Source organism: Ammodytes marinus (genome assembly GCF_949987685.1).
Source record: "Ammodytes marinus genome assembly, chromosome: 15".
NCBI lineage: Eukaryota > Metazoa > Chordata > Actinopteri > Uranoscopiformes > Ammodytidae > Ammodytes > Ammodytes marinus.
This window is the reverse complement of record NC_137219.1, coordinates 14,257,022-14,279,240: the sequence shown is the minus strand read 5'-3', so window position 1 is coordinate 14,279,240 and position 22,219 is coordinate 14,257,022. Positions and strand designations below refer to the sequence as shown.

Sequence of the window (22,219 nt, the reverse complement as noted above, 5' to 3'; positions counted from 1 at the left end):
TTGCTGTCCCAGATTATCAAATATGATTGATAATCTGGGACGGCATGGTTTGGGTAATCTGGGACAGTCATTTAAATGATCCAAATTGGAAAAATATGCATTTACAGTGCTTAACTACTAATGCAAAGTACAATACAATAGCCTACCTCATAAAATATATAAAAATAAATGACCTATAATGTACAAAATTCAATGCATTAGGCCTACAGAGTACAATGGCCCCACAATGTCAGGAAAAGAGACTACGACTGAAAGAAAATGTTTTGAATAATTGCATATGGTAGATCAATTCATCAAGTGTACAATGTATTTGACTTATTCAGCTTTCTTTTTGTCATTTTCCCACAATGCTTGTATAGGACTTGTTGATAGTGAGGCTAAACTGCAGAAAATACGGTGATTTAGGCTTTTTTTTAAAGGCTAATACAACTGTCCCAGATTACAACGTCACCTGTCCCAGATTATCAAATTTAGGCCGAATATTTAATTTGTCACAAAGAACTCTAATAGTTGTGGCATGTCTCTTCTTGGTATCATATCTACATTTTTTTTCTTCTGGTGTTGTAGAAAACATTCTACAGATTTCAGAAATGTATAATATGTTGAGATTATGTGTTGGATAGTTATCGCAATAGGTCGCTGAAGTCAAAATTGCAAAAATCGTCCCACATTACCCGAATTCACCCTACGTTTAAGAGACCTTGATACCGCGTTTAAAGATGGTGCCCCATTCATTCACATTTAAGTTGCTCACTGAGAACACATGAGCCCCCGCCATGATCCCACGGGCTTCATAAAGCATGTTGTTGACCCATGGACGTAGGAGTCCTTCTCCGGTAGAGCCAGTAATGAGCATGCGCGGTCAAAACCTGAATACTGGTCACCCGCACACACGACACGAATGGGATACTTAATTTCTGAACGCTAGTAGACGGAATGGACTAAATTATGATTATAAAAATAGTTATTTCATATGGTTTGTAACGCTGAAAAAAACTATTTATCGTTCTACAGCCGCTCCTTTTCCAATTGTTGTGCATGGGGAAAAGGCTTTTTTGGGCCAGTGCGCGTGACGTGATGATCCCGGAAGTTGTAATTACACAGCGCAGCCACTGCGCCGTTCAGGGGCTCGCGCCTGTGAAGCTCCTCAGAAGCTAACGTTAGCTCGCGAGCTGTCAAGCTGTCTGGTGGAGAGGCTGGGACAGACGTTTCAGCTTCCCCCTGGCTCGGCCACACAAAGCTCCGGCCCATCAAACTACAAGAAATACCCGCTAGGAAACAGTCCATTTGCCGGCTGAGATAATGTAATGCCGCTCGGGCACGCGCACAGAGGGACCTTCGCACTTACAACATTTATATTTGAGTCTTCACTGACGACTGCTCATTGCTAGCTCACAGGCTAGCTAGCCTAGCTAAAGCCCCCTAGTTTCGACCGTGAGCCTCCAGTTTGAACCGCGGTCAGTCATTCTGTGTCACTGTCTCAGCGTTCGTTGCTGTCAACTGCTATTTCGGTTATTTGGTAAGTCATACTCATATTTCTGTAAGCTAGCAGCTGTTCATGAACCTCTGGCAGTTAGCGGTGTTAGCATTTAGCAATTATACATTAGCAGAGGCCGAGGGCTATGGCAGAGGGAGGCCTGTCAAAGTTAGCTGTGAGGGACAAGGGTCAAGGCCCGCAACCAGGGAGAGCTGTTTGTTTATTTGGGTTGTGGTCTGCACTTGCTACGGAGCTAATTTGTTAATCCAGCAGTAAAATCAATCCTACTGAGCAGGTTCGTGGTGTAATTATCTTAACACATCGTCGGCGTTATGTTGGTTTTGTCAGATCTCCTGAAATAGTTTTTTGTTGGTTATCGAGTAACTGTTAACGAGTAACTGGTTGGTAAAGTCAGTTAGCTCACGTTAGCTCTGCAGGCATGTAACGACTTAAATTTATATTACCCCCACTAGCTAATACGTTCAAATGATATGCAATGCAAAGGTCAGAGATTAACGTCAAATTATTGTATTCATATAATTAGATTTAATGTTTATCTTGATCAGCCAGTGGTCTAAGGGCGTTTCAGTCTGATCCTCACCAGCGCTGTTCCTAATATGTAACCAAAATGTGCACCCAGGTCCACTATTTTTAGATTACAGCAGGGAGCCTGAACTCGACTCCAAGATTATAATCTTTTGCCACAAATAGATGGATTATATCTGTTTTAACTCATTTAATATAGAACATTGTGTTCCTCTGTTCAGCCCTACATTTAGTTGGCCTTTACATATTTGTTGGTACTATTATTCAGATTTTTCCAATATACCTTTGCATAATAACTTTATAAATCACAGTTGTTTTTTTCCAAAACATTTTATTGTATATATTTTAAAACACTACCTTTCTGCCATATTTTGTAATATCGTATTTTTTAAATATGTTTCTCTCTTTTCATTTGTGTTTCAGGTCCGTAGAGGGACACAATGGGTGCATTTCTGGACAAACCAAAGATGGAAAAGTATAATTCCCGCGGTGAGGGTAACAACCTTACGTATGGGCTCAGTAGCATGCAGGGTTGGCGGGTAGAGATGGAAGATGCACACACAGCAGTAATTGGTCTGCCACATGGTCTCGACCTCTGGTCGTTCTTTGCCGTGTATGATGGGCATGCTGGCTCGCAGGTGGCAAAGTACTGCTGTGAGCACCTGCTGGAGCACATCACCAGCAACCCAGACTTCCAGAGAGCTCTGCAGGAGGACACCTCCGTGGATAGTGTGAAGAATGGGATCCGCACAGGATTCCTGCAGATTGACGAACACATGCGAACCATCTCCGAGAAGAAGCATGGTGTGGATCGCAGTGGCTCCACTGCAGTGGGAGTGATGATTTCTCAAAGCCATATCTACTTTATCAACTGTGGCGACTCACGGGGACTCCTCAGCCGGGGCGGAGCTGTTCACTTCTTCACACAGGATCACAAACCCAGCAACCCTCTGGAGAAGGAAAGGATCCAGAATGCCGGTGGCTCAGTCATGATCCAGCGTGTGAATGGGTCCCTAGCTGTATCTCGGGCTTTGGGAGACTTCGACTACAAGTGTGTGCATGGGAAAGGGCCGACAGAGCAGCTGGTGTCTCCTGAGCCTGAAGTTTATGCAATAGAGAGAAGCGAAGGAGAAGATGAATTCATTGTACTAGCTTGTGATGGCATCTGGGATGTCATGGCCAACGAGGAACTGTGTGACTTTGTCAGGTCAAGGCTAGAGGTGACAGATGATCTGGAAAGAGTCAGCAATGAAATTGTTGACACCTGCTTGTACAAGGTATGGCATGTCTATAAAACCCACATTGAATTGTTGTTATACACTTGTCTGTTTTGTATCATGGTTAATTTTCATGCGACTGATTGTTTTTTTTGTTTTTGTTTTTTTTTTCACAGGGAAGCCGGGACAATATGAGTGTTGTGTTAATCTGCTTGCCTGGAGCCCCAAAGGTAACTCCAGAAGCAGTGAAACGGGAGGCTGAGCTTGATAAATATCTGGAGGGCAGAGTAGAAGGTAAGGGAGAAAAAATATATTTGGGGTTAGTAATTTCTTCTCTTTTGAATGCTTTTTCCTTGTTTAATGTTAACTTCATGTTTTACTTGTTTTTTTACATTAGATTTGAAATGGTTTGCATCCTTCTAAAATTTAGGCTGATGGGAAAACAACATTTTTAAATGTATATATGCTACAGTTGTGTCTAGACATCCAGAAGCCTGTCTAAAACAAAGCAATTGTGTTTGTATGATTCACTTGATGTCCAAGCACAAAAATATTAAATTACAAAAACTAGAGCAGTATAAACTAGGTTTACAAATGTTATTGTAATCTGCATAATTACACATAACTGCTGGGGTTTCTTAAATGTCCAACGCATTTTAATAAGATCACACTTAACCTCTTAGGTGTATCCTTGTATATGTATAGGCCATTTTTGGGTGCACTGTATCAGCAGCAGTATACAGTGGTTTGTGTATTTTAGTTTGAACCATTTGAAAAAAATGTTTTAACCACTTGACAATCAGTATGTGTTGGCACACTCTAATGTGTAAAGATTTTTATTTCAAATATATTTCAGCTAAATGGCTATTATATTGTAGAACATATTACATGACATTCACTGTAAATGTAACTAGGGATGCACCGAACATTCGGCCACCAAAAATGGCAAAATAAGTCATTGCGATCTGATTGCATTGCTCGAGCCTGAATACATTTCTTTATATGTCCATGGAATACAGAGCCATCTTGGCAAACTGACAGCGTAACTAAATATATGTCCAGTGAGCCGCCTCCCCCCGTTAGTTTCAGTCTACAGCCGAAAAAGTTACAATCACCTCCTAAGCATGGACATCGTTTAAAGCCTCTCATTGTTATGATCATTAGGCTTTGATGCAAATTCTGAAGTCTGATCATTACGGTGGGAGTTGTGGTGCAGTTTTTTAGAGCAACTCAACCTGCACTGCATTGCAAAAAAAGAAAAGAAAAAAATGGCAATAAGTCGATCTTTTTGTAGATTCTTCCTCATATAAGTCAAGGTACAAATCAATGAGTGGTTCACAATCACATTCCTAGTAAAATGTTAATTTTACTCTTAGATTTTAAGGTTTTACTGTTTATTTATTTTGGGTTGATTTTTAGTTGTAGGCTATGTTTAGAGGAGAACATTTGGGAGTTCATGTATGCAATGTTGAAAGAAGTGGCAAAATAAATAAACAAAGCTGCAAAAGCCTCTTTCGGTATTCGGTTTCGGCCATTCGGCCAACTGTTTCATTTTATTCGGTTTCGGTTTCGGCCAAGAATTTTCATTTCGGTGCATCCCTAAATGTAACGTAATAGAGAAGAAACTTGAGTCATCTTTTTACAAAAGCAATCCACAGTGATTAACATGTTAACGGCATCAATGGATGAGACTCTTTGCGTGTTCAAATTGGTGACCGTTTCATCTTGGAATTAAACTTGCCACCTGGATTTCAATGTTGACTTGAACTCTCTGAAATCATTTTCTGGTTAAGGTTTTTCTACTCTTTCTTTCTAGTCTATGGCCCTATGTTTTCCGCAATAACGAAAACGCGGACGGAATCACGCAATAAAAACGGAATGTACTGTTAACACGGAATGTCACGGAATTCGCCATTATTTTGGTGAAATTCAGTTTCCAAGGCAAAGGGATAGGCCTACAACACGGTTGAAATTAAAGCAGAACTAGGGAGGAATTTTGGTTTGGTGACATCTAAAGACTAAAATACTGCCGCGAAAAGTAGAGCCTGGCTGCAGTACCGATAATGTAACACACGGCGCCAAACCCCTTTAACAAATCTGTTTATTCAATGATTACTTACTAATGTATCCATAAACGTAACTCTGGCATGCACATAACTTAATTTATTGTTAATAATATGGTCTGTTTATACATTCAGCATATGATTAAAGCATCTAAAAGCACGTAATCATGTTAAACGTTTACTGTTTTGATGTTATTAATGCCACTCGTTCCCGCAGATACACAGCACAGGAAGGTCTTATATTCAATCATTGCTAAAGGAAGTGTTGTATTATGGAACGGCCGCTGCGGTATAAATTCCAGTCTCAACAATGTTTCCTTACACGCAATTATAACTCTAGCGTCAACAGCCCGTTGTTTTCATGTAGTGTAACTTGTGTTTATGTGTTACATTATTCAGCTGTTGTCGTGATGTCGGCTAACGCTGATGCTATGTTAACTAGCTCTCCGTCGCACAACAGACTGTAGGTTGTTGAATCGCTGTCCCACATGTAAAAGCCATGGACCTATGAAGCCTGTCCAATATTCACTCTAGTCCAGCTTCTTGAAAAGTTTATAAGGACTTTATTATTTATGCAAAAAAAATATTTAATGTTTTACTTAAAGGACAAAATGAATGGCTTTATTTTCTGTTATAACCAACACATCTGGTTTTTCGTTTTACAATCATGTAGCCTAGTTGTTTTTATTTGAAGCACTAAAAACAGTGAAATGTTGTGATGTATTTTAAATTTAGTCTTATATCTGATTAAATTGTTAGAATATTTGTTCGCATTAATTAGACACTAGTTCTGATTATTAAATGAGTGTTAATAGTCAAAAAACGGAAGTCATGAGATTAAAACGGAATTTGTGAAAAAATAAAACGGAATTTGGAAAAAAATAAAACGGATTTCATAGGGCCCTAGAAGTCTTGTGTTAAGTGAAAAATGTCTGCACGCAGTACTGTTTGTGTGGTGTTTTTCCTCTTTATTGAGTAAATCAGCGGGCTACACTGTGTCCTGCTGCTATGATGTCACCAGAGTCACATAGCTGCAGCAGCAAGCGCTGTTCGCTCGCTGTGCCTGTTGACTCACCCCAAGCCTGGCTATCTCTGTGCATTTACCGTCATATACACTCGCAATACGGGGGGTATAAATATATAAGCAGCTGGTTTGACCAAGCAAAAACTGGAGACAGCTGGTTTGACCACAGTCGTTCCACGGTTCGATGCACTGACCCATATTCTGGTGGCGGCTATCGCCATCCGGTATAAACCCCGCCTACCTAAAGGGTAGTGGTGGCGGTGAAGACGCACGCCAGATTTAGCGTAACTGAACTGTCCCGATCTGAGCCGCACTGACCCATGCCATGAAGTCAAATCAATTCTATAAAAGCCAAAAGCAAAGCAATATAAACAGCAACCTCTAATCTCTTATTTCCGACCCTTTATTCAAATTACTTTCCTCTGCGGAAAAACAACTTTAGAAATAGGATGTGCAATGCTTGAAACGTCAGGATGGTTTATATCGTTAATGTTAGTATTGTTTAGCATCTATTTTTGGTTTTTGGTCTGTCTGTGTTTTTATAATGGCGTCTCGTAAGCCCTTGTGGGCTGGGCATGCTAATGCATGACACAATAATAAAATATTCAAATCAAATCAAATCTTTAGATGTGATGTGTACAAAGAAAAACCTTATTGTAATGATGATGAATTAAAGGTACACTTAACTTTTCTGTGTACATGGATAGGTATCTTATTACTTTTTCTCTATTACATCAGAGAAAGAGAGTGTTTCTACAAAGAGCTATATTGATAATAGTAAAACTTTGATATTAACAAAGCCAAATCCTTCTTATAGTAAGGGAGGTTTACCATAATATTTCTCAACCAAAAAAAAAAACTTTTACAATTTGGTTTTCCAACAGAGATTATCAAAAAGCAAGGGGATGAAGGTGTCCCAGATTTGGTCCATGTTATGCGAACGCTAGCATCTGAGAGCATCCCTAACCTCCCTCCAGGCGGAGAGCTGGCAAGCAAGTAAGTTGGCTTTGCAGATAGTCTTTGTTTCTGGATGTGATGTCAGTTAAATCACTGGTTGTCTTTTTCTCCTTTCTTGTTTGAATTCAAACTAATCAAATATTTGTCTTTTTCTTCTGTTCAGACGAAGTGTTGTTGAAGCAGTCTATAACAAACTCAACCCCTACCGAAGTGATGACACAGTAAGTATACAAGCTCGTCTTTTAACTCCCTATAGTTGTGCTTGGCTTAAAGTAGGCGTGCTTTTTGAAGTGTGACTTGTTGCATGTCATTGGTATTCAACACGATGGGAGGCATACATGTTAAAGAGATCCTATTATACTACTTTTCTGGTCTTCATTTCTTGTTAAAAACTGCTATAGAGCAACCTGACACGAATCACATCACAAAAAACTATGTAGATTTTCGGGACACTCTTCCTCTTACCCTAGCGAGCACAGCAGTCTCTCTCTACACACTGCTTTGAGCTTCTCCGCCCCTTCCCCCCTGCTGCAAACCCCACTCCGTTGTGATTGGTTACCTTCCTTCCAGCGGCGGGACATTTTCAGGAAGGTGGGGGCATGCAGCCGGAGCTTGCCTGAGCGGCAGCATTACCATACATGGAAACATGACAGAAACGACCCGAGCGTGACAGAAACAATCCGGAAATTTGAACGAGTTCGGCTCGACCGGCTGCCATAGTGTTTAGTGCTCTGCATAGCCACCCCAGTCGAAATGCATGTACGTAATTATTTGATACTCTAGTATGGTTACACATGACTATAAATCATTATAACAACGTTTATAGGTCATAAAAGTCAAAGTATCATAGGTCCTCTTTAAAAACCTACTTCACCGGTGTGAATATGAAGGTGTATTGAATTCTGAGATCCTATTTAGTATAAATGTGCAAATTTAATTGGTTCATCCTAGCCTGAGAAAAGGCAGAAAGAGTGTTTTATGTCTATGCCTACATTTTCCTTACTGTGACATCACAGTAGGATTAACAGGACAGCTGGGCCGAGGGAAGACAGAGGGAAGAAAAACCTCATTCATTATATTATGATAGTGATTTTATAATGATAGAACGCCTGTTTCGTATGGGTGAAGTATTCCTTTAAGTGTAATTAACTCAAAATTAAGCCTGAAGAAAATTATTTTCAATTGACTCTGTGAAGACAAAGTGACCTATCCAGGTTGTCTCTTTGCCTGCTGTCTAGTTTTATCTGCGTAGAAAACAAGAACATTTATCAAAACACCATCATGTTGCTGTAATTTGACAAGTTTTCTGTCTGGCTGGACACAAATAGTCCTAGTTAAACTGCATAACTTGGTTTAATTTTGACAAAGGCCACAATTGCCTTGCGGGTCCTGTGCCAAAGAGTCTGTTTTTAACCACACTGTTTTCACTTATTAGCGCTCGGTAAATCAAAGACAGGAGCTGATATGTGAAATTGTCTTGTATTCTGTGTGGAGATGAAATAATAACTTACATACTTTCATTTACTGGTTTAGAATGAACATTGCTCATCATTTGTTGTACAAAAACAGACTTCAAAGCTGTCACCCTTGTCCACTCAGATATTCTGCTTTTCAATTTTCCTCAGCTAAGTTCAGTGGGTCAGCTGCATTTTAATTGTGCATGTCATCTTGACCTTGACAGTTAAACATTTATTTTTTTGTTTTAATTATTTAATGTTTGTATAAAGATGGACTTTTTGAATTATTTTCACACATTGAGCTATCTGTGAGATTAGTTGTTTGCTTCTTGACTTTCTCTGTATAATGTGGTGCAACCTGAATACCAATCGCTGCCAGTCTACACAAAGCATTAAATGGAGAAAGTAAAAATTGGGTTTTGATTTTTGCAAACGTATTCAAAGCAACTCTTCGAGTATTTGTAACTGTGTTTAACCTTTTCAGTGAGTAGTCATTTGAACCACAACTGGCAGCATTTACAATTTAGGATCTTCTACGACACATCTTTATAATCTTTCGCACATCTGGATATTGTCCACTTGTTTTCTCATTTGAAGGGAGGGAATGCGGCTAAGTTTTGTTTTTCTTTTTGTTTAGATACACTTTTTGTGCCTCACAAAGTAATTAATGCCATTATAATCTACTTGTAAATTGCTTATTGTGATGTCACAGAAGTCTTACACCCCTAGTGCACTGTTAGTCTTTTTAAAGCACAAACATTCTGTCAGTATTTAGTTGTTCCCACCAGTTGGCTGAGTTTGGACTCTTTGTGCCTTTCAGTCTTCACTTACCTTCTTTTCAAACAACAAATATTATGCCATGCAGCCTTTTTGGTGTGTGTGTGTGTATTTATCGCAAGATTAACTTTAATTTTATCTTAACAAACATTGTAGTTTCTTCACATGCTGTTGCAAAAACTAGTAATGTTAGAAAACCCTACAACACCACAAACAATACATGTAGCTCAAAGTTAAGTTACTGTTAATTCAAACTGAACATTTCCTTCAGCGTAACATCACATTAAAAGCATTTAACTGGCAATACTTAAAGCTGCAGTTGATAATTTCAGCCGTTGGGATCCCAACGGCTGTTTTCCCAACGCTCTACCTGCTGTAGCTCCTCCCTCTGAGCGACAGCTACGCGCGTTCATGTGAATTCAGTTACATTGACAGGAGACAAACACCATGTCCGATTCCGAGGTGCTTAAACATTAGTAATGATAACTACATACGTACATATTGAGCATACATTTTAATCACAGACATGTATGTTAGCTTAAAATCATTGTAAGTGTGCTGGTAGGCCTAACAAAAGTAGCTGTAACAGCCAGGCAAGATAGCAAACTAATTGCAACAGAGCGGAGAGGTGTGTGTGTGTGTATCTCCTACTAATGCTCCTGCTCTGACCGCAGCTGGGAGGGGCTGCTCGGGCAGTGTTGCCAACTTAGCAATTTTGTCGCTATATTTAGCTACTTTTGAGCCCCCATGGCGACTTTTTTTTTAAAACAGCGACAAACGACAAATCTAGCTTTTTTTCTGGTGTAATTGGTGACTTTTTCGCCGAAGCAAATATCACTTTTAACGCTTCTCAACGAGCAGCGGGAGCCTCCTGGCCCGTCCCCCGTCACAGAGCACTGACAGACGGCCCGGTCCTCGCGCAGCAGCCCCTCCCAGCTGCGGTCAGAGCGGGCTGCGTGTCAGTGCTCCCGCTGCTCGTTGAGAAGAGATGATACTTGCTTTGGCGAAAAAAGTCACCAATAACACCAGAAAAAAAGCTAGATTTGTCGCTTGTCGCTGTTTTGAAAAGAAAAGTCGCGAGGTCGCGGTCAGAGAGGTCTTGATGTGATAGGGCAAGAAGACATGGCCGGTGTACTTTTTTTCAAGCTCTCTCCGTCTCCCTTTCAGCAGTTAACTTTTCAATATTCGTCTTTCCTCGTTTTTTTGCTGTCTTAGCGGTGTTAGTTGTTAATATACTGGGAATGGTAAATTGAGGGTTCGTTTGTGAAGACATTGCTACTCGCTGTCCGCCGTAGTAGCTTTGTACCAAACAGTAGGCTAGTGTCAGACTGCTAGGGTCGTGAACGCTCACGCAACTGACGCATCAACGTCGTTGCCAAGGTCCCACAGCCAATAAGAATGGAGAATCTGACCTCGCTCTGATTGGTCAAAATTAACATGAGCGGTGGCAATTTTGGGGGGCAGCACACAGAGGCAGGGGGGAGCAAAGTGATAAAAAAATATTTTCAGACCACTTCACCTACATATAGCTGAATGGCTATTATGACAGTTTTGCCAAATATTACAGTAAAAAAACTCTCAACTGCAGCTTTAAAGTACATTTTTACTTATTTTGAAGCGGAAATCGGAACATTGCGCTTCCTAGCCCCACTGTGCTGCCTTCACTGGTAGTGTCTTCCGTGTGTGACTCTGGGACTACCGGTGAAAGAACAGAAAAGAAATTTGCAATAGGACTACTTGTAACCCTGCGTTCAAACCAAACGCTTCATGAACGTTAGTAACAGCCGCCAGTCATTCATTTTGGACTGGAGCCTTGGCTGCAGCAGCGCCATAGCAACCACACACAGGCGTATAGTGCAGGTCCACTCACAATCTGAAATAAGCATTGGAGGAACGACTCCCAAAACACACACACACTCACTCACCGGCCACTTTATTAGGTACACCTGTTCAATTGCTTATAAAAACAAAAAGTTAATCTTCCTATCACATGGCAGCAACTCCGTGCATTTAGGCATGTAGATGTGGTCAAGACAACATGCTGAAGTTAAAACAGAGCATCAGAATTAGGGGTGGGAATCTCTTGGCACCTCACGATTCGATCCGATTCAGAGGTCAACGGTTCAATTCAAAATCGATTCTCAATGCATCCCGATGCATTTTTTTTTTTTTTAAAGTACATACCCTTGTGTGATTTTCTAAAATATATTTATACATCTGAGTTTGCTACTCAGAGTTTGCTAATCACTTCCTACTTTTGTGATGATCATTAAATACAATCAACAGATGAATTGCCTTCTCTAATATTGTTTTAGAGAAAAAGCTTTTCTTGTCACAAATATGACTTTCAGGGGGGCGCCCTTGGCTCAGTTGGTAGGGTCCCCCCCCATGGGCCTCGGCCAGCAGCGGACCCGGGTTCGGTTCCGGCCCGCAGTTGTTCTCTGCATGTCACTCCCCTCTCTGCCCCATTTCGGCTCTGTCTCTACACTATCAATAAAAAGCATGAAAATGCCAAAAAAAAAATCTAAAAAAACTAAACAAAAACAAATATGACTTTCTATGAACAGTGCAATAATCAATGCAGCTTGCATTTAAACACAATATGGAAGTATGTAAAACTGATTCACTTTAATTTTCTTTCTACTCATGTAAATCATGTTTCTATAGGATTTCTATTCTATTATTTTCTATGTCATCTCAACACATTGTGCAAAAAGTATGGCTTGGAATTCAGCTCTCATACAAAAACGTAAACAGACACAAAGCCAGTGCAGGTCATATGGGTTTGCTGCTCTCAGCACTTTTGTCGCCACTTTTAACAACTCGCACTTGTGTGGTGTCCATGCGCTGTGGCGCAGGAAATACTAGTATTGAATTTATTTATTTATTTATTTTTTATAAATCGATTATTAACTTTTCTGAATCGATTCGGAATCGTTCGAGAGAGAATCGCGATGCATCGGAGAATCGATTATTTTTCCCACCCCTAATCAGAATGCAGAAGAAAGAGGATTTAAGTGACTTTTAACATGGCATGGTAGAGGGCATCTTTGATTGTCCAATTTTGGTGAGCCTGTGCATATTGAAGCCTCAGTTTCCTGTTTTTAGCTGACAGGAGTAGCACCCGATGGGGTCTTCTGCTGCTGTAGCCCATCTGCTTCAAGGTTGGTTGCTTTTTAGCGTTCAGAGATGGTATTCTGCATACCCTTGTTGTAACGAGTGGTTATTTGAGTTACTGTTGCTTTTCTATCATCTTGAACCAGTATGCCCATCCTCCTCTGACCTCTGACATCAACAAGGCATTTTCGGCCACACAAATGCCGCTCACTGGATATTTTTTCTTTTTCTGGCCATTCTCTGTAAGCCCTAGAGATGGTTGTGTGTGAAAATCCCAGTAGATCAGCAGTTTCTGAAATACTCAGACCAGCCCTTCTGGCACATCAACATTGCTATGTATAAAGTCACTTAATCCCCCTTTCTTTCCCATTCTGATGCTTGGTTTTAACGTCAATAAGTTGTCCTGTCCAGGTCTACATGCCTAAATGCATTGAGTTGCTTTTTATGTGATTGGCTGATAAGTTATACGTGTTAACAAGAAAATTAACAGCTGTACCTAATAAAGTGGCCGGTGAGTGTATAGCTCTCCTCTGTTACCCAGTCTGAATCGCTTTAATAAAGTATATGCAGTTTTTTATTTTATTAAAGTATAACCCTGTAGGAATAGTCTTATATCCTTCACTGGTAGTATCCATCCAGCACATTCTAGCCCCTTATTCTTCAGAGAAAACTTTCACATTGATGGGAAACCTTCTGAAGAAGAAAAAAATTTGATGTATGATAAGAAATTCACGATCATAAATTCATGCTGTAGCACCACAAAATACAAAAAATGTCAGAGGTGGATTAATACATGTAGTCAAGAACAAAATTACTACATACAGTGGTAGTTGGCCCAGATGAACACTTTTTCTGTTTCTTTTGTGTTATTTTCTCTCTGACAAACCTTGTAGACTCTGGTGGGTATTTGGAATTACCTCTGTTTTGAATCTCTTGCATAGCGAAATTACACATTGGCAGTTTTTTTTGTTTGTATAGTAGGGGAAACTATTAGTCCGAAGGCCTTATTAATGATTGTGACAATTCCTTTTACATTGAAATCATAGCAGTTTAAGAAACTAAAGATGTTTTTCTTAAAAGATTAAATGTGTTACTTTGACAAAACCACAATCAACTTTAGTATGGAGGTTAACTACTCCATCCTTGTACTAGTATTTTGGTATAAAGAATTAAAATGTAATGTTTTCTTTTTGAATAAGAATGAAATGTATATGAAAAGTTTAACAATTCCTAACGTTTTAGGTAGGTTAATAAATACTAAAATTAAATTAAATAGGTAGCTAAATAGTCAAATGACAAATGGAACAAAGTGGAAAATTATTTTCACGGACCGAGTTACAATTCCATTGGTATTTATTTAACTGTCTTAAATTGGCTTAAAAATATGTTTATTTCCTCTTTATTTGGATTATTTTAGACTTAACTGAGACAGAACTGACATTGATTCTGAATGAGTGAGCTTCTGGAACTGGTCTGTCGACTAGCAGCCAAGCTGGTTGCAGACAGTTCACTCATTGTGTCTAGGTGAAGTCACAACTCGCATATTCAAAAGTCCTTTGATAATGGGTACCAAGGCCAATCCCAAAGCATATCTTTATCAAAATAACACAGCTGCCCAGTGCACACTCAAAATACCACCTGACAACTAATTAAATATATCAACTCAGATCTGTCCAAAAGAAAATGTTGTGCCCTTGGCGAAAATTGACTGTCAAAAATTATGTCTTATTTTTCACTTGCATTTTTGCCAGAATGTTTGCACTGTACAGCCAGGCTCCCTTAAAGGATTGCAGATTTTTAACAATGGTGAAAGGATGGGAATTTGATCATATTAAATAGAACTGATAGTGACCCATTCAAATATCATATTTACTGAAATTTAGGATTTGCTGTTAAAGCCACTACGAGTCAGTTGGTGGCCCCTTTGGACAAAAGCGGTAGTATTTTTACGACGCCAGCTGTCGTAAAGCTGTTTTCTAGCGTGCGCCGGCCGTGCGAGTGTCAAATGATTAGGACGCAATATAGTGCATGTCCGTGTGTTGAAGTGTGAGGGCACCGGACTCTTTTCGGCTCCGTGAGAGTGGTTAGTGACATTTGTCTGTTTGTGAAACTTTTCCCTTCTCAAGCTTAGCTTCTGTCGAGCATGCCGTCATCATAGCTCATAGAAGATTGTTATACAATATATAAAGTATATAATCAGTATGAAAAATCTAAATACTATGCATCAGTGACAAAAAAAACTATTTCTACCTCTACATCGATGCTGCTTAGTAGAGATCTGAAGCATATTCAAATTTGTCATACCATTTACTAGTCAATCATGATTTAAAGCCACTACGAGTAACTTTGTCAGTTGGCGGCCCCTTCGGACAAAAGCGGTAGTATTTTTACTACGCCAGCTGTCGTAAAGCTGTTTTCTAACTTCTGTCTCCTCCCTTCAGCCAGCTTTATACATAAACTAGCGCCGAATTTTCTCAAAAAAACAAGCAGACTAAATTACGACTTTCCATCTCCCACAACAGACAGCGCTGCACTGCCACCGATGAATCGGCATAGCCTATGCCGATTCATTCACCATTTTCGTACTCATAGGCAAAAATAATGACACACACACACACACACACACACACACACACACACATGGGTCGGGTGTCCGTTTAAATGCGAGACAGCTAGCAAACAAAATAAGATTGAGAGATAGGCCTACTGCACCCACTAAATCAATAATGCACGGACACTGCGGAGAATAAAGTAAGATGTCTTCCTACCTTCATGCTTATTTGCCCGAAGCATCGCATAAACCGTCCATAGAGCCCTCGAGTCGCCCTCTTTCCCCTGCTTCTCTCTTCACTTTTCTCCCTTTTAACCGCGCGCCCGGGCCGGCAAGCTACAGGTGCAGCTCATATGTCCATGGTGCAGCTCCGCACCACTTTTGCACCGGGTCAAAGGGCATTATAGAAGTGCGATTAATCTGCGTTAATTTTTTTAATCGCGTTAATTTTTCTGTGATTAATTAATCGAAATGAACGTGTTAATTTGACAGCCCTAATAAAAACGTCTTTCTTTGCTCTGATGATCTTTGCTGTTAAAGGTAATTTATGATTATCAGAGGAAACATGAGGCTGTTTAAAAGATATTTAAATGTTACTCATAGTGGCTTTAAACATGACTATTAGTGATGTATTCTGCAGGAAGTGCTAAAATGGCATAGCCTGGTCCTACCAGACCATCGTACTTAATTTAATTTGTACCGAGGGTCTGGAATCGCTCAATTGACAAACCTTACCTCACTTGAAGGCGGGTGACTGTTGAAGTTTAAAACTATTGGATCTTCCAACCAATTGCATAATGTTTGGTTGTGACGTATGTCATGCCCGGCTTCTGACTACAACTGACACTCAACGTCATTGTTCTCAGCCACTCTCTCTGTTGCCACTCTCGCTGATTGGACCTCCAAAAAATCTGGTGGAGAAAACCCACGAATATACCGCAGACCCTGACTGATACTGAAGGGAAATTGAGCGGAAGTACGTAGGCGGGCGGTGCCAGGCAAAAATTGGCAGTTGCAACACTTTTGGCAGTCATTATTATGAGTATTTGCTCATGTTCACATGTACTGTTCCAACACAAAGGATGATTAATTACTATATTAAACTGGCAGTGAAAGGTCATAAGGTTTGCCTCAAACAATCAGTCTGAACAATTTTAATACGTGAGCTTGTAATATATTTTTTTCCATTCCATTTAATTCACTTGTATCCAAATTTATTTAGCAACTATGGCAAATTAGATATTATTTTTCAATAGGAGTTTCTAAAAATAGACACTTCCCTACAAACCTTAAACAATCCCAATAATAAGAAGGCCTTAAAGTGGCTACGAGGAACTCTGTCTCTGTTGATTCTAGCATCCCCTTTCGACATAAGCAGTAGTGTTTTTACGACGCCAGAGCCTAAGCGCTTGCTGGCGGGAAGTGCATTTGTTCAGGAAGCAATTGAAAATGAGAGCATTTATTTATTTTGTATTACTTCATCTCTAAATTATTTGTAATGTATCTACAATTGCATCAAATATGTTGGGGAGGATAATGGTGTTACTACCAAGGTATCTCCATTCACTCCTGGATGATTTTGTACCATACATGTTTGAACCTGTCCAGCTCTTGATAGGGATCTGGTGGTGGTTGATTTCCCAGAGTCTGAAGGGTTTTTCCTTCCTCTTCTCTCTTATCAAGGACTCGGCGTCCACAGACGACATGTGGTAACACAACCTTCTACCACTAACACAGCATAGAGTTTACAAACCACCATCCTCTCAAGACCCACTGCAGCTCAGCTCAGCAGTTTGTCTCTCCGTCAAGCTGAGCTTTTGGTTTCTAAGAAGGGAATTTCATGGGACGAGGAGGAGGAGTAAGAAGAGGAGGAGGAGGAAGAGGAAGAAGAGGAGTTGCATGCACACAAACCTGGAATAGTGCAGCACCAGTCCACTCTGGAGTTCAGGATCCCCACTGTATTGTCTCCCCTTTATTTTCACCCACCTTAATACTCACCTCTAAAGAAAATCCATAAAAAGCGAGTCGACAAGGTCTTCTTTCTTTTTGTTAATAATCAGCTAATTAGTAAGATTTTGTTATGTATTTTTTGTTGTTGTTGCTGTAATTAATTTGATTCACATTTCCTTGTGTGTTTGTATATTTCTGTTTTTGTGAAGTGCAATTGTCCTGTACAAACAGCCTGTATTTAATGCAGTTTGATTTTAAGTTAAAAAATGAAAGAAATGAAAAAGAGAACCTTTTATGCACTATCTGCCTTTTCCTGCTCTTCTGGAATTGTAACAAATGTCTATTCAGTGAATATTTCTGCTTGTCCTCCAGGCACAAACTCTCTGCGCTTTTACTTTACTTAAATATTTTTTCATTTTATTTTTTCAGTTAGTTTATGCTCCAAGAAACGGGTAAATTGTATAGTTGACAGCACAGTAAGCTCTCTATATCAAACCATTTAAATCCGAATTTTTTTCCCCTGTGCTTTTTTATCGTATTTTATTTTTGTAAGTGGTTTTTCTGTACATGCTCAAATAATAATGGCAAAGTGTTTCTCAGTCATTTTGGAAGTGTGAAGTGAAAACTAATCTTTTTATTTAAATTTTTTTATTTCTTCGAGGCATTTGAGGAAAAGAGACCCCTGTTAACACCTTTTGTCAGTGCAAATAGATACTTGCAAGCGTGCGTGGGTGCTTATTTGTATGTATGTGCGCAAGTCTGTTGGTGTAAAGGCAGATCTGTATGTGCAACTCTAATTTAAATATTCTAAGGTGGTTAAGACAGCAGACCAGGCTGGAGTTGAAGGAAATAGCTCTCCCAATGCTTACCCTTTTTATTTTAGCAAGCGTTTCATATCAACCCAACATAGGCTTTCACTACTTCTAATTCCAAAAAGCTTTGGATAACAGAGTTTACATGTTACGCTATTTGAACAACTTCAAGCTATCTATACTGTAACCTGAGATTACACAAGTAGTTCAATTTACCAATAGTGTACAATGCTTTGCAGCTAGTCAGGTTTCAGTTTCTAAGCAAACATTGTTACCAGTTCCCTCTGTGGGTGCCATATGATTTAAAATCACTTGTTTCAGCTTTATGACAGCCTATGCCAAGTTTTTTTTTTCTTTGTGGTACAGATAGATTTTTAGCCTCTACCTTCAAAGCTGACAATTTGACTAATGTGCACAGTTTAAGCACTGACTATTTTAGATAAAATTAAATGACCTGTTTGATGATTGGAGAAATTGTTGACTCTAAAACTTTTAAGGATCAGTTTTTTAATTTTGACATTCAAACCAAGAACAAATCCGCTAACTGCAATTAGTTCTCATGGTTGTATAGCACCTTCTTAGTACCATCAAGTTTGCTTTGCTCAAAACCCGGCACCACAACCCAGAGCACAATACAGTTTGCTGCTAATGTGTATAATCTATGGGTTGTTATTGTTTGGTATATGTTCTCCCTCTGAAAACATAGTCACTGACTTAATCTGTATTCAACTCACAAACAGCAGATGTGTTTCTGAAGAGAAATGGTTTTATTTCAATTTTATTTTCTGCAAAAATGTTCTATTATCTAAAATTGCATTGTTGGATATGTATGTATATATTTTGACTTAAACTTTCAAGGAATAAATCATGTCGCTTGAGTTAGTTTTTGCCATGGACAAAATGTTATTCTGGTTTGTCTTGAAATGGTTAGTTCAGTTTGTGTGTTTTTGGAAAGAAACAAATGTTTCTCTCCAATCTATTAGGAGGGTTCGAACAGTTTCTTTTCATAAGAAACAATAATTTACTAAATTTGTAATTCATTTATTAAAATGACAATCCTAACAATTTCACTGCATTTAGGTTTATGGTGACGTATTATTAAATCTTTAATCTTTAACAGACTTTAACTATAATCCTGAAGTAGCTGCTTTCTGAATATGCTTTTGTGGCAAGAGGCCAAAGACCACTACATTTTTGTAAATGCTAAATCTATCAAATGGACAATATAATCTAGACATTAGCTATAATCCTGTAAAATTCATAAAAAGCAATTAAAATCGATGGTTACTTTAATGTGAAATTTTTTACTTAAAGACACACTGTGGATGTTTTGGCCACCGGTAGTGCTATAGAGAAATGTTTTAATGAGAAGGTATTTGCTCTACAAGCATGAACCTACAGGCCGGGTGACATGAAACACCCTTCTGCTGCCTGCAGGGGGCCGTAATGTGTATCAACAGTTTGTGTCATGGAAATGTGGCATTAAAGTGTTGTTAATAAACCAATAAAAGACGATAAGCTGATGTAAAGAGTACAGGTTTATGTGAGGTATTCAATAGCATTACACATGTGCGTTAGGCCTTAAAGACACGTGAAATGCATTTTGGTAAAAGTTTGAATGTTAGCCTAACTGGTTTTACAGTGGAAACTCTATAGGGAACTTTTGAACAGCAGTCAGTCAATAAGTGGCATGAATAAGAACATAATTCAGCAGATCCCCTGTCAAAGTGTTGCTGACTCAAGACTGTAAACATGTTGAATAGGAACATTTATTTTGTTGTGTGTTTGCATGAAAATGTGGATGTTTTCTTATTGTTTTTATTTCTTCCCATAAAAAAGCAAAAAACTAAATTGAAACTAAATGTTATTTAATTCACGTCTTTTTGGTTTGAATTTGCAGTTTTGTATTTCTACCACCAATACTTGTGTACCTACTATTGAACACACATCAATTGACTTAGTGTGTTAGAGAAAATAACGTATTAGTGTGTATGAAAATGGCTTTTTTTTTCACTAGGCAGGATTTGTTAGCTGTTTTATTTTGCGCTAAATTGCTTATTCATTAAGTGAGTACATTAAATGTCTGTCTTATTGAACACCTTTTAGCACCCAGCTGCGTCTTGCAAACCTGGTAGGTGGTGATGACTTTTAAAGCAACATTTCAATCTTTCTTCATGTTTAAAAAGGAACAAACAATATTTCATTGCCTCTGAAGGCCACTGATACCCCCTACGCCCCTGGACTTTCCAGAAATGTTACAATTCAAAATGTGGCCCTTAAATGATGCCATATAATAACCCATTTCCACAGAAGGGAAAAATTTGCTTTTAAAATCAAATTGCTGTAGTTGTAATGTGTGCAGATATCGAGAGTCATATCTGGGTGTTTAGTTTATGGAAAGTTTCCATTACACTTTCCACCTTTTACTCCCAATTGTAAAAACACCTCCAAAAAAAGAACAAAAAAACATAAAAAAACATCTATTCTACTTGTTTTAAAGTTTTCATGAACTGAAATACCTCATAACATTTATAGTAAATGCTGTTTTCTTGTTTAATGTAGATCCAAACTGTTCAGAAACCAGTTCACGTGGAGAGACATTAATGAAAACAACCCCACCCTACCTAGAACCAATGAACACTGATGTATTTGAATAGGATTACCCTGTGCTCATGTGCAGTATTTGATTGAATTGTGCTGATGTTGACTAAACAAGTAATCAAGCTTTAAGTGGCCCCTGCAAATGACAACTTATTCTAGTAACTAGGGACACTATTTGCCTTGTCATATAAGCTGACCCCAATGCTCACCTGTGTTATTTAACTTGTGTGATTCTCAATTAGCTCAAATCTAGAATTGTATCGAGAGTTCAGGGTGTAAGATGTGTGAGAAAAATAGGTGTGACTAAATGACAATTGTCATATGCACTGATCATCTGTATAATTAGCTTTGTTTTTGTTTAAGAACTGTTATCGTTGAAAAAAGATTAAATAGCTATTTACAGAGTTACCTTTGGTTGCCTGGAATGCATCCTGTATATTCTTGTACGTACGGAGGACTGCCTGGCAGAAGTTGGTAGAGATTTTAAATGCTTTTGCTCTCTTGTACTTATTGATGTACCTCCTTTGTTGCGTTAACTGTGTGACCCTCAGAAGTGGCGGTTTATTTGTCTCCTGACAGGGCGACCTTAGCCTCACTATGCTGACCCTTTTAAGCTCATTAATAAGCTCACCGATTTGCCTTACCCAATCTCATGTTGCCCCCTAAAGTACAAACACTATGAGGAGGAGTGATGCTGCTGGCATCACTATCTTCTAGATTAATCTGTCCCCGTGTTTAAGGGTACTTAAGCTATCAACAAAGTGACTTGGTCCTGGTTGTCACAAGGTACAACTTTTCAACCATTGGTGGTTTTTATGCTTTTTTTTCTTTTTCTTCCCATGTTATTGAATCTCGGTTTTGAAAGCTTATTTAACTTTCCACTGCAGGTGATGTCATACTTCTAACAAATGCAAGTGTTTTAACATGGTAACCTCGTAAGCATTCAATATGTGCATACATACATTCATGTCTGCTATAGTTATGGTTCCATTCAAGAATAGCTTTAGAGTGCTGTAGATAAATATTGTTGCTGTTGATTCAAATGCTTCTCAGAGGCCTATGTGAGTGATTTTACAAAGTTCAATAACTGTATATTTTGTATTATGTTCTAGCTCCAAAGGAATGGCAGAAAAAAAGAAATTGTTTAAAAATGCTTTGTTCCCTGAACTAAATTGTACTATATGTGTTGAACAAATTGCATTCCTTGCTTGTGAATTGATGCATTTTTTCCCTGCTCCATACATTTCCCCCTTCTTTCCCTCCTTTCTTTAATTTTTTTAGCCTTTGAAGTTTGAATAAAATTTCTAGTTTGCAGAATGTATTACTAAATAAATGGGTTGTCATCTTGTACCTCTCATTTCATCACTTTATATGTTTGGGCCTGTTGCACAAGTGAAACATAATTGCTGTTATTTCAGGGAAAGCTACATTATATAATGAAAAATGTAATGGCAAGGGCTGAAAGTCCATAAATATAAATATTCCAAACATGCTGGTTGGTATCAGAAAATTGTGAGTTATCTAATATTTGTTGGAAAATTAACCTGCTTTGCTCCATGTTGCCACTTGAAAATGCACCACAGTACAATATTCTGCTATAGTGGTTGATCGATATGGGTTTGTATAATACCGATACCGATTTTTAGAGAGGATGTTTGCCCATGGCCGCT

General features: G+C 38.8%; 1 protein-coding gene across 1 annotated transcript; it reads left to right on the top strand.

Annotated features, from left to right (window-relative positions):
- Nucleotides 1-1,190: 1,190 nt before the first annotated feature.
- On the top strand, nucleotides 1,191-21,899 carry ppm1aa (protein phosphatase, Mg2+/Mn2+ dependent, 1Aa). The gene is made up of 6 exons (XM_080043071.1): nucleotides 1,191-1,519; nucleotides 2,447-3,300; nucleotides 3,417-3,534; nucleotides 7,212-7,323; nucleotides 7,448-7,505; nucleotides 16,870-21,899. Exons 2-6 carry the CDS (start codon nucleotides 2,464-2,466, stop codon nucleotides 16,897-16,899), a joined length of 1,155 nt encoding a protein of 384 aa, XP_079899197.1. The 5' UTR covers nucleotides 1,191-1,519; nucleotides 2,447-2,463; the 3' UTR covers nucleotides 16,900-21,899.
- Nucleotides 21,900-22,219: the final 320 nt, after the last annotated feature.

Excerpts from the sequence above, each read along its gene's own strand:
- ppm1aa (XM_080043071.1), top strand. The coding sequence starts at position 2,464 with ATGGGTGCATTTCTGGACAAACCAAAGATGGAAAAGTATAATTCCCGC. Across the intron at positions 3,535-7,211 it reads TCTGGAGGGCAGAGTAGAAG|AGATTATCAAAAAGCAAGGG; the intron begins GTAAGGGAGAAA and ends GTTTTCCAACAG. Across the intron at positions 7,324-7,447 it reads GGCGGAGAGCTGGCAAGCAA|ACGAAGTGTTGTTGAAGCAG; the intron begins GTAAGTTGGCTT and ends TCTTCTGTTCAG.